The 13,206-nt window shown below is 33.7% G+C and overlaps 2 protein-coding genes across 2 annotated transcripts; both read right to left on the bottom strand.

The window, feature by feature from the left end:
• Positions 1-4,068, bottom strand: LOC127101612 (cellulose synthase-like protein H1). The gene is made up of 9 exons (XM_051039069.1): positions 3,714-4,068; positions 3,218-3,548; positions 3,004-3,126; positions 2,552-2,668; positions 2,254-2,466; positions 2,060-2,168; positions 1,665-1,855; positions 1,166-1,516; positions 1-732 (listed from the first exon to the last, which is right to left on the bottom strand). The coding sequence occupies exons 1-9, from the start codon at positions 3,971-3,973 to the stop codon at positions 181-183; spliced, it is 2,247 nt and encodes a 748-aa protein (XP_050895026.1). The 5' UTR covers positions 3,974-4,068; the 3' UTR covers positions 1-180.
• A 5,069-nt stretch (positions 4,069-9,137) lies between these two features.
• On the bottom strand, positions 9,138-10,057 carry LOC127101611 (uncharacterized). Its single transcript, XM_051039068.1, has 2 exons — positions 9,807-10,057; positions 9,138-9,719 (listed from the first exon to the last, which is right to left on the bottom strand). The coding sequence occupies exons 1-2, from the start codon at positions 10,008-10,010 to the stop codon at positions 9,357-9,359; spliced, it is 567 nt and encodes a 188-aa protein (XP_050895025.1). The 5' UTR covers positions 10,011-10,057; the 3' UTR covers positions 9,138-9,356.
• Between the last annotated feature and the right edge of the window lie 3,149 nt (positions 10,058-13,206).

Raw genomic sequence — 13,206 nt, 5'->3', positions numbered from 1 at the left:
TTGCAAAAAGAATAAGTTACATTTGGTTAATAAAATTCTTCTTAAACAAGAACCAACAAGTACATAGTTTTTACCCTCGGACAAGTGCTACACTTCACAAATGATTTACAATTTCTAAAGAAATCTCTAAACAAATATTGTGACACATGGTGAAGACATTTGTATCCTAAATAGTACATATCAAGTAGAAATTGTCCTTCTACATAGAAAGATAAACAAACATGTCAAAGTTCCTCCTTTGCATATCGTAGACAAAGGAATCCCATATTTTCCTGTCTCAAACAATCCTCTAAGAAATGGCCAGTAACATATGATCAAATAAAAACTACACAACATTTCAACCATTCCACACTCATAATCCCCCCTCAATCCTTGTTTTTGAAACCCCAACAACTTGATCAATATTGCTGTCAATTGCATTAGCAAGACAGTTGTTCCCGGCAAAAAAATCAACGACTCGTCGAACGTGTGTCTACCGACATTCTTATCATCCTTATCATTGTTATACAAGAGAAGATCTTTCTTTGTTATGTCGAAAACAGTGTTGGATATTCCCAATAATTTTAGTAACATGGTAATAAATCCACAAAACCCAGCATTCATAGGTGTTATTATTGACATTCTTTGACTGTTCCACCATGCTCTAATTGTCATATCTGAAGCCAAATATTCATATAGAGTATATATATTGTAAATCACAACTATTGTTATAGGAATATATATGCCTTGATCCTGAAATCAAACAAAAGATAAAAGTGTGTTATTATGTTGTCATGAGTTTGTCTATATATGTAGTATTAACACCAGAGTCGTCTTAAGTTTTAGAGATTTTGTATAATTTAGCCACACTTCAACTATGGAAAAATTACCAGAGGCTCTGTTTGGTCACGATTTAGTCGTCTTAAATGTTGGACCCTATATAGTAGTCGGTCTTGCACGTCCTTAAAGACAATTATGTGTAACATCAGAGCTACTTTTGAGGATGTGCAAGGCGGGCTACCGTATAGGACCTACAATTTGTCAAGGTTAAATTGTAATTAAGTAGAATCTCATAAAATATTAGATTTTGTCATGATTTAACATAGGCTTACCTACCTCAAGAAACTTAAAACGACTCTTTATAGCACTAACATTAATAGATATGTGTGTATTTTTCACTACTCACCTTCGGCAAGAAATATGAGTTGGTAATGATGCAGTAAGCAATGAGACAAGAGTAGCATACTTGAGCAAATGGGTTGAATCCCCAATTAATGATCCACATATAAGCTAAGAATTCCCTAAAAGAAAGTTTAGCAAAAATGGTACCAAAAATAGGACAATGCTTGCTAAAGAAGACTTCAAGCAATCCTGTGGCCCATCTCTTTTGTTGTGACATACTTGTTATATTATCACTTGGAGCACAACCTGTGAAAGCAACTAGATCTGGTGTACAAAATTCCGATCTCCAACCTTTTTCGTGCATTTTCAGTCCTGTTAAAACATCTTCTGCTATTGATCCATACATCCAACCAATCTAAAATTCCATAAATACATAGCAATTTTTAATTCCATAAGTGTTGGTGTTGGTTTCACACACGACACTAACACACACGCATATTTTTTTTAAAGGTGTTAGTGTTTCAAAATAAATATACATTGAAATATAAGTTTGTGTGACAAACCTGTTTACCCCAAGCAGTTCCATATTCATATCCATAACAAGCAACTTGATTAGCTTCTTCAATTCCCTTTTTAACATTAATGTCACTAGGTGAATTTGTCTTCCCTTTCAAAGCATGAACAATTGATTTCCTAAGTTCGTTGGAAGCTCCAGATATTTGTTTTAACTCTTCATCTGATAATTTGTTTAACCCTATATTTAAACAAGGAGAATAATTTTATGTAGAATTAGAAGTAACACATTCGTGTGAGTTCAACTATAGAGTAATATTTGATTAACACAAATTTTGATGTAAAAAAGGAGAATAACTTTTGTGAGCACAATAAATAAGAGATAAAAAATGTAACTAGAGTAAATATAAATTCTTAAAAGAGCTTTAAATTAATATGTATGTACCATTTTCCATGTCATCAGAAGAAAGACCGTACATAACTTTTCTTCTATGAAAACAATTTGTCCCACAATAGAAAGTTCCTTGGAGTCCTGCTAATCCAGCTCCTAGATACTACATGCATTATTTGAAAAAGTTATCAAATTAATGTAATGAGAAAACAAAATTTTATTTTGTATTTTATTATTTCGTATATTACCTTATACAAAATGACCAACTGATTTCCAAAAGGATCGTCTTTGAGTGTAGCATAAAATTGTTGAGGACATTGAACAAAAGCAACTTCTTTTTCTCCTTTTGAATCAAGCAAAATGCACATAGCATGTTGAGCAATCTTTGGATTGTTTACAAACATGTCACAATCGACGTTCAACATAAAAGGTGCATTGGTAATCAAGCCTGAGACTCTTGTCTGAATAAAAATAAGTTAATGATGTAATTACTCATTAAACAATGGACATTATCTAATATATCCAATAAGGATTTAAAAAATTTACCAAGACATTCATTGCACCGGCTTTGAAATGATGTGGTTGCTTTGGCCTCTTCTCTCTAGATAAGTAGATCAAATGTGGCAATCCATCTTCAACCATTTCCTTGTTCTCCCATATAACCTTAAAGAATAATTTCATAAATCAATTTTTTGAGACTCACTTTAACACTTAAGAAAAGCTATATTCCCCGCTATCTTTTGAAATGCCACGACCCCTTCTATTTTAAGGAATATGGTTGTATGAAATAATTTAGAGGACATCTTCTAATCTTAAAATAATATTAATGACTAAAAAAACACAAAAACCAAGATCACATTCACTTTTAGACCAGACATATATCAATTGTGCCGTATTTTAAATTTTAAAAATTTGACTGAGCAAAATAGTTTATATATCACACTCATAAAGTCGCAGTAGTTTGGACTTGAGCTTCACCGGAACGAAACAACTTATACCTTGATAATAGCGGGATGATTCGTCCGAGTTGTATTTGAAAAAGCTGCAAATTCTCCTTCAAATAAGCATGGAATCGATTTTGGGTACACATCAATTTCACGGATAAGATTCTCATACATATCCTATCAACACACAATCAAAACAAAAACCGATTACCATTTTGTGGACAGAATCAACACAATTATTAACAGTAACTAACAACTTGTTACTTACCTTCATCTGCAACCATTCTTGTCTGAATTCTTCATTATTTGTCATGCACTCGTCGTTGTCATCAATGAAGTATCTAAATGGAGCTCGAGTTTGTACGTTGTACTTCTTACAAAAAGGGACCCAATGTTTTGCGAAATTGGAAGCTTGTTGAAGAGCGTAGAAGATTAGAGGAGAACAAGCATCATCGGAAACGTAACAAGATAGTTTGTGAGATGGATAATCGAGTGATAATAGTGATAACACTGTGTTTACTGTGATTATTGGAGGTTCTAACTCGTCGTCTGCTGTTGTCACAAATATATCTACTGCTGGGAGTTCTTCAACGCTCACACTATTCAAAATATTTTGTTAATAATTAGTAGTTAATAAAAAGAGATGAATATTGTCTGCAAATTCTAATTTAACTAACAAATAATCGATATTGATAGACAGGGCGTAAATACAAGAGTTCGAACTCTGAGTCTCATATGAGAGAGTTTCTATTGATAAAAGATACCTTTGGAGGAGGCGTTGAGGGTAGGTTTTGACAAGAGCAGGATTCCATTGAGTGGAAATGGTGAAAATCCAACCTAAGGTGAACCAACATTCACACATGAAAGCAACAAACCAAGGAAGAGAGTAGTTGTTGACAAATATAAGACGATAACCAAGCAGCATCAAAAGAAGGATTAAAATTATGCTATCCAACACTCTTTTGTAATTGTGTTTGTACCAATTTTTTTCATACAAAGGAAGCACCGAGTTTGGATTAGCCATTGATGTTTTTCTTATTTTATATATAGCTAAGGTGATTAGATTAGAAAACCTCTGTATGTATATATATGGTGATTTTCTTATCCAATGCTGGTTTTAGGCAATATATTTATAGCATCAAAGGAAAGGTGTTTGCTTGGTCACAATTTGTTTGAGTATCAAGTTGAAGAGTGAGTACAAAATATAATGAACGGCAAATAATTGAACCAATTTGGAATTAGTATGATACTTAGTCACGTTTGGTTTGGCGTTTGTGAGTATGGTACCTGACTCCACAATGCCATCTCAATTTCTATGTAAAATTTACATGTATAGCTATTTACATGTAAAGCTATCGCAAATTCATTGCTTGTAGTTAGAGATATTGTTTTTTAATATGATCAAATCGACTATATTATCGATGGATTTCCCTAGTAATATAATTCATTTTTCATGAAAATGTATGGCAATACTAAGCCTCAATCTCTCTATGAAGTGGAAGCTCTTCTTTATCTTCAGAGGCTCAGCTTGATAAATTTTGTCAGAAACCGGCCGTGTTTTCTATTTCAACAAATGTAGCGCATGCAAATGGAAAAAAAACTTATGTGTCAAATTTGTGGGAAATTTAGTCATGCTGTTGTATATCGTTGGCATAGGTTTGATGAGAGTGTCACTCCCACTCCAACTCTAAGAGAAGTCAAAGTACACTATTATAGAAAACACATTTTACAACGGTTGATAGATAAATACCATTACGATTGATCAACCGTTATGAGATAAGCTGTGGTTGTAAGTATGATGTTTTTCACCACGGACGTATGACTCTTGTGATAAATTAGGTAGCCTGTCAAATATCACACAGTTGTAGTAATTAACCGTTGTGCAATATATAAATGTCATGTGTTTCATTCTAAGTGATTGTATGGTGTATAATATTTGGCGCACGACCTATCATAATCATAACAGTTATTGTAAAAAACCATTGTGAAATACTTTATTTTATTTTATTTTTCCATATTACAAACCTATAGTTTTTTACCTATATTTTAGACATATATTACCTAAATATTTTTTACATTAAAGCCAAAAATATTATTTACAAACATATATGTATACACCATTGTCATATATTAAAAATATAAAATTAAGTCAAAATCACATATTTACAAACATCAAAGCAAAAGTCATACATTATCATTCTTTTCAAGTAGCACATTGAAAATAAATGTCCAACGTCAACGGATGTCTTTTAAGTCACCAGAGGAGAAACTGTTTTGTCGTTAAGCGTCTACATAAAAAAATGAAGAAAGTTGAACATCACATGATTTGAAATATAATAGCAAATTTAAACATTAATATGTTATATATTGTAAACATTTCATGACATAATATATACATATTCCAAGAATCAACAATGTCAAAGACAATATTTAACATGTGATTTACATAATACTCACACTCATATCCATCTGTTTGTCTCCTCATCTACAAATTTAAATATTTCATGAATATGCAACCACACTTGTGTGTAAATATATATATATATATATATATATATATATATATATATATATATATATATATATATATATATATATATATATATATATATATATATATATAAATGAATTTCACAAGGAATCCACTTACCTTGAGCTTACAAAAAGTGAGTTTTTTTTCTCTAGAATTGTTCATATAATATTGTCGCTTCACATCCCTGTATATTGAAAATGATTAAAAATACTACACGCTAAACTAATTACAAAGTCAAAGAAAATATTACTAAAACTCTCATAAACATAAAAGTTACCTAGTAATAATTTGTTTCATCTTAGATTCAAGTGGATGGTGTAAGGAACACAATATTGTTACCATATTTTTCTGAAGATATATGATGATCAACTGAAAATGTTCACTAAAAGAACATAAGCATATATAATTAGTATTTGGTAAAATATGGAAATAACTATATATAATAGAAAAACGATAATTTCAAAATTACTCAAGTGTAGAGAGATGGTGTTAAGTAACAGTCTTTTCTCCCATCTAACTGTGATGATAAGTAAGCTTCAATTTTCTTTTGCAGAATTATTTATACATCGAATACTAACAGAATCCAAGAATCCATAAATATCTTATTTATTTAATTATATACAAACACAATGAATGTGCTTAAATGGTTAAACAAAATTCAAAAAATAGGTGAGAAATTAGTTATATACAAAACGATGAATGTACCATAGTGATATATTCAATTCTATATACTGACGCACTACGCCAAACAAGACCTTAGACAACGCTTTTTTTAGCCTTAGACAGCGCTTTAAAGCGCTGTCTAAACCTCCGCTGCTAAAGGTTTAGACAGCGCTTTTTGAAATCTTAAAAGCGCTGTCTAAGCCCCCCCCCCCCCCTTAGACAGCGCTTTGGCCTAAAGCGCTTTCTAAGACCCTCCTATTTTAATTTTTTTAGGTATACCTTAGACAGCGCTTTTGGCAAAAGCGTTGTCTAAGGTATACCTAAAAAAATTAAAATAGGGGGGCTTAGACAGCGCTTTTTGAAAAGCGCTGTCTAAGCCCCCCTATTTTAATTTTTTTAGGTATACCTTAGACAGCGCTTTTGCCTAAAGCGCTTTCTAAGACCCCCCTTAGACAGCGCTTTTTCCAAAAGCGCTGTCTAATGTATACGAAAATTTTTGTAGCTTTTGTTTTAAACCACATTTTTTCCAGGTTTATAAACCAGAATTTCTACCTGTTTTCAACCAGATTTTGACAGACAGAATCACATTTTATACATGCCATTTTGGCCTTTTTTCTACCAATTTTTGGCTAACAAATATATATATACCAATTCAAACCAATTTTGCCTTAAATGTATCAAAATATATACAAATTTATGTACACATTTACAAGTCATTACATATACTACAAATTTATGTACACATTTACAAGTCATTACATATATTACAAATATACTACAAAATTACACAAATTTATGAAAAAACTTTGAGCTCTATCATGAATTGACACCACTCCTCTTTGATTTCGTCCATTTGATCCTTTGTATAAAATGCACACATGAATTCCTCAAAGTACTACATAATAATATAACATATTTTGAATTAATTCCAACTATTTAATTATATGAGATATGTGTAAATATAAAAATAACTCATAAGTTAGAAATACATACATCGGTGGGAATCACTAATCGGCCCAAAGCAAGAGTATCCCGCATAAACCTCAACACGAAATACCCGCAATCTATTTGATTACGTTGTTGAGGACACTACATGAAAAAAAAATATGGATTATAAATCCTAAGTTTTATCAAGTGTCATCACTAATATAATAAAAAATGTGGTAATTAAAAATATACCGCCACTTTAATCCATGTAATGCGGTTGGCGCCCCTCCTTGAGGTTTGGATATCTCGTTGGGCCCGAAAAGCTTGTAGGATGCTAATAAAATAAAAATGAAGCAATTAGAACAATTCACATAAACTAAGAAAATTTTTGAACATTCTCACTTACGTGTCAATTAGGAACTTCATATCCGGGTATGTTGTCCAATCATTTCCTAACGAGTCAAGATAATACACAATTTCTCGGATAGGATTGATTGCGAGCAACAACCAATGTCCACTGTAATGATTAGGCAAATGTTAGATGGTAACTTGGAAAATAATTATAATAGATGAATTTAGAATGAAATGCTAACCCGGTATTAAACGGTATAAAAAACAACTTCTCCGCATCTTTATTGTCATTGAGGGTCCGAAGAACGTACTCCGTCACGGTATCCGGTCTATTTAAGATTAAACCTAAGTTGATGCTCGCGGGTGCTAAGAATCCGAATGACTCGTCCAAATCATTGGGGCGCATCATTTTGTCATACAAAAACCTAATATAAAAACATCATTAACACCTCTTTTGAAACATAAAGTTAACCGGATTAACATAAAGTAAACATCATTAACATAAGTTGTTTAATTAATAAAACAAAGTAGACCGGATTTACCTAATATATGTATTGACAACGTTGACGCCGATTTCTTCATGACCAAAAACTTGCATGAAGTCTTCATTACCAATCATTTGGTCGTGAGCAAAGCCGAAAATCCCTTCCTCCATAGGTATAGTCCGAACACCTCCGGTCGGTATATCGGTCATCTCTATAAATGTCCTGAGGTACGACCTATACTTGGTGGTAGGTTTTTTCCTAGCTACGGTCTTCTTAGCACCAGAACTTTTTACCCGTGCGGAGGCGTTCCTAACCTCCTTTATTTGTTGTGCGGAGGCATTGCTAACCTCATTTTCTTGAACCTACATGTCATATAAATAGTTAGATCAAATTAAGAATGTAACAACTTCCATGAATATATGTCATATAATTGTATATTACCTCTTTTCTTGATTTGGATTTTGTGGGACTCTATTTAACATAATCAAGGAAAATATGTAAGTAAAATTTTAAGCATAAATTTTAAACTTTGAATATACACATTAAAGTTAACATAAGTTTTAAGCATACCTCATATCCTACGCATATGAGGTTTGTCGGCCATGCAACAAACGAACCTACTGCTTCGTGCACCGTTGTTGCATCCGAATCATCGCTAGGATATGGTAATAATGCATTCGGGTCAACTGCAATATCAACTGATACCTTCAAACATCCAGCAGGGAGCTCTCTAGTGTGGAGTAATACTCCGCTAACGTTATGCACTTTTCCCTTGCCAACCATCCGATAGTGTGGTGACGACAAATACAGCTGACAATGGGAAATGCCCTAAAACCAATAATAACAAGAAATCGTTAATGTGTATATATGTCAAATACATAATTTAAGCAAATAGTTCAATTTAAGACAATTATATGTAATTACCTCTGGAATGTTCGGTTGAAAGGTACAGTTGATACTGTTTTTGTCCGAAGCATCTCTGTATACCGTTGAGGCACTAGCCTCTCTTTCTCTCCTCAATGCATCAAGCTCAGCTTGCATGGCTTCCAATCTTGCATGAAGCTCCCGATTACTAGGAGCCTTTCCTTTTTTAACACTGAGGGAGGTCGGAGTGACTCCAAATCCCTTACCCCTCACCCGACCAGAATACTCAGGGACATCTAATGCCCGACTAAGTATGTTCTTAGTATCATCGGGAGATAGAGTCTGAGATAGCTCCTCCTGAAAAATCAGATGAATACCGTATACTTGTCAAATATTTGTGTATAAAAATGTTATTCAATTAATGAAAAAATGTTATACTTACACATTTCTGGTATACGTTTAAAACGTCTTCTTGAGGAACTCCAGATTTGCCCACACGGGCTTCCTTCCACAAAACATGTGCAGGAAGAGATGTTTCTGAACTTTCCTCCTTCTGCAGCTACACATTAAGTCATACAATTTGATCAGATAAAACTAATATATGATGAACAAATTTGTTTTCGCAATTTATAAATACTTACCATGGATTGTTCTAAGCGTCCATATCCGACACGTCCTTTTCGGTACGGATATGCGGGACTTGATGCTCTTTCCCGATTTGTAGCACTTATTCTTTGAAAAGTCGGGTCTTGTCTTTTGGATTTGAAAGCTTCCCATTCTTCAGCCGATATCAAACTTTCATATTTTCTAGGAAGCTCCGCATCCACAAAATTACCATCCGCATCCTTAAGGAACTTGGATGATAAAAATGTCCGAAATCCTCTAAGAAGCTTTCCGGCCAATTTCATACAAAACCCTCTTCTTTCGTCTTCGATGTTAAAACATCGCTAAGAAAAACATACAGATTGATAGTTAGTATCGGTAATTGAAAAAACATAATTGATACCGTATAATTAAGGGCCAAATGATTGTACCTTTATCTCACTCCAAATTTTTTCTTTGGACTCTTTCAACTCTTTATTTCTCCAATCATCACATGTAATGGGAATTTCATTCCTTACTAGTGCACCGATGAAACTAGTTAAGGTATGCCCATTAGGTTCTATAAGTTGTCCCTGGTTGTTCCAAGAGACATCTAGTATGATGCCTCGAGATCTTCCTTGGACCACCCTTCGCATTACTGTGATGCCTCTTCGGATTTCTTCTTCCGCGGATACTTTACTAACTTCCTCATGTTGGTCATCAGCCATGTCTAACCTGTAATAAACCAAGGAAACCATCAAATATCAAATATAACTTATAATCAAAACAATTGAAAACAAAAAAATAAAGAAATCATGCATTATCAGATATAACTTATAATCTCAAACATTTCAGGACAATCATGAAGATCTTCTTCCAGTGCTTCTACAATCTCTTCAACTCGATCACAATCGTATGTTTCCGTGTCTTTGTCGTATGAAGCATAGGTCGTACTACTTTTTCCACTCGATTCAACATTCTCGTTAATTTTCTCACCATGAAATATCCAACACTGATAACTTTGATCAATTCCATGCCTCAGCAAATGCGATTTCAATCCATGTGCGTCAACCTTACCAATATAACAACAACGCAAGCAAGGACAATGCATTCGTCTGGGGTTTTCAGCGTGTTGAACAACATACTTAACGAATTCCAAAACCCCACTCTCGTACTCTTTGGTCATTCGATCGGCACAGATCCATGTTTTATCCATGGTTTTCCTACTTTAGAATGAAAGTGAGATGAACAACACTTTCACAGTTAAAAAGAAAAAAAACTACCTATTCAAATGCAAGAAAACATCACCTCTTCAACAAAAAATCAAAATTGGACATGGGGTTGCATATTCTTGCTTGGACATTGTTTATCATGGGCCGGTTGGATAGTTTTTCAGGTATAATTATCAATAATCATACACCGGGAAATACCTAAAGTTTAAACCCTAAACATTTTCAATTATCAATTTTATAACAAGAATTGTAAATTTTTGTGCAGGATCCTGTTGTGAAAAAGTATCCAGCTAAACTCACAATGACTTCATTCACATGTTTCTTTGGATTGATCCAATTCTTGATCATAGCAGCCTTTACAGAAAATGATTTTGAAAAGTGGAAGATACAATCAATAGAAGAGCTTTCTACCATCCTATATGCTGTAATAATCCTCACTTTAATTCTCAAATATTTGATTTAGACTCTATATCCAATAAATAAGTACTTAAGGCATAAGCACTTATTATACTCTATGCAAATAAATAAGCTGAAAACAACTTATGGACATGTTATAACTTATAAGTTGTTTCCATAAGTTCTTTAAAAAGTCTCACAAGTGCGCATGCAAATAAATAAACTGCCTGCAAAAACTTTAAACCTAAGGAGGCTCCAAACAATTTAGAAATTGAACATGGTACTCATAGAATCACCCTAGCTCAGAAAAAACACACAAACACAAGAAAAACAATAAAAACGAAAAAGAAGTATCTTGAAACAGGGCAGCCATATGCTAACACCAACCCATACACATACGTTCAGCCATGGATCTAATTGCACACATACAAGGCTATAATAAACAACAACGGGTCCATTCAAGCAGAGCAATTAACATAGGCAAAACATACAACTGCAACAAGTATAAAAGAAAGAAACTATTGCAGTAACAAATCCAAGAACACTCCAACATTCTAACTTCATTCTATGACAGAAATCCCACTGAGTTCATTAATTTTTCTTATTGTAATTGACAATGGAAGAAGAGGAAGTGCATTAGAGCAGAACGTACCGTATTCAAGTGTCTCCTTGCGCTGCAACCTTTGATTGTTTGGGTGACGGCGGAGGTTCGGAGGTGAGAGGCGAGTGCGGCGGGTGACGGCGGAGGGACCCTTGAAGGCAGAAACTAGGGTTTTCGGAAGTTGAAGGAAAATAGGGTGATATGCGTGATGTCGTGTTTTGGAGAAGAAGGTTATGGCTGTTGGAGACTGAGGAGAAGAAGGTTACGACTGCGTGAGTGAAGAAGAGGGAAAACAAATGAACAGAAAACGAAAGCGCTAAGGTCTGAAATTTTATTTTTATTAGACCTTAGACAGCGCTTTTGTGGAAAGCGCTTTCTAAGGTATGCCTTAGACAGCGCTTTCCAAAAGCGCTTTCTAAACCCCACCTTAGACAGCGCTTTTGTTTTTTAATTTTTTTTTAATTTAAAGACTTTAGACAGCGCTTTATCAAAAGCGCTGTCTAAGGTCTATATTAAAAAGCGCTTTCATTATTTTCTTGGAACATTTTCAGCGCTTTATTTTAATTTTAACTTTAGACAGCGCTTTCTTTTAAAAGCGTTGTCTAAGATGCGCTGTTAAAAGTCATTTTTGGCGTAGTGACGCTATGTCCAATCACCAATTTCCAATGACAATATCCTTTATATTTTTAGGATCAACATAGAAACAATCTAACTCTCAGTCATGTTCTACCTCAAGAGGAATTAGATTTATCTTATCGATAACGTGACATAATATTTTGGTATATGATTCTTCAGAAGGAGCCAATAACTTGTTATGGATCTCATTATTGATAGAGGCGGCTGAACAACTTCCTTTTGTACTCGCACCACATACAACAATTCTTTCAGGCAATTGATCATGATCATGATCATCTTCATGTATACATTGTAGGACGATTCCACTAATTCTCTACATCATAAAATAACAGGAACACAGAATAGAATCAACATAATATATATTATATATTTCAGATATCATAATATTCTTACATACCGCATTAAACTCTTTCATGTCTTTTCCGCAATTTTACCGCTCTGTAGTTAACGCATCTTCAAGTTCTTTCTTTTGACTTTCCAACTTCCTCTCAAAATATTTAATCGTTTCTTTTTACACCTGTTAGGTGCTTTTTTTAGATGTACCAAATCATACTTTCAGGCTGATGCCATCTCTAACACCACAGACACACTGTCATATCCCAAATTTTGCCTGTGTTCCGTTTTATATTTTTAGAAGTTTTTTATTTTGAATGATTTAGATACCTCAATTGGTAGTGAAAGAAGAACTTCATGCAGAGGTTCCCGAGTTCCATTTTATATTTTTAGAAGCTATGATTCAACATTATAGGTCACAAACCAAAACAGAGTTCAGGTAACCGTGTTCAAGCTTAGTTTAAATCCAATCCACTCATGCATTTTCTGATTTTCTTTGATCCAAATGATCATTTCATGGAGTAGAACAGGATGCAAAAAAGAATCAATCCTAAAGAAGATTTGCGATGAAAGTTGTAGGCTTGTGAATTTGAGGTCGTGACCTGAAAATTGGATTGGGCAATTAGTCAAGCACATTGCAACATGATTGGTCAT

This window comes from Lathyrus oleraceus, chromosome 7 (genome assembly GCF_024323335.1).
Source record: "Lathyrus oleraceus cultivar Zhongwan6 chromosome 7, CAAS_Psat_ZW6_1.0, whole genome shotgun sequence".
NCBI classification, from domain to species: Eukaryota; Viridiplantae; Streptophyta; class Magnoliopsida; order Fabales; family Fabaceae; genus Lathyrus; species Lathyrus oleraceus.
This window is presented reverse-complemented; position numbering and strand designations above follow the sequence as displayed.

What these genes read in the sequence shown, in the direction of transcription:
- LOC127101612 (XM_051039069.1), bottom strand. Translation starts at nt 3,973, where the DNA reads ATGGCTAATCCAAACTCGGTGCTTCCTTTGTATGAAAAAAATTGGTAC. An exon ending in TTCTGATGACATGGAAAATG is followed by an intron (nt 1,856 to 2,059) that starts GTACATACATAT and finishes GTTTAAATATAG; the next exon opens with GGTTAAACAAATTATCAGAT. An exon ending in ACTCATATTTCTTGCCGAAG is followed by an intron (nt 733 to 1,165) that starts GTGAGTAGTGAA and finishes GTTTGATTTCAG; the next exon opens with GATCAAGGCATATATATTCC.
- LOC127101611 (XM_051039068.1), bottom strand. Translation starts at nt 10,010, where the DNA reads ATGCGAAGGGTGGTCCAAGGAAGATCTCGAGGCATCATACTAGATGTC. An exon ending in AAATTTGGAGTGAGATAAAG is followed by an intron (nt 9,720 to 9,806) that starts GTACAATCATTT and finishes TGTTTTTCTTAG; the next exon opens with CGATGTTTTAACATCGAAGA.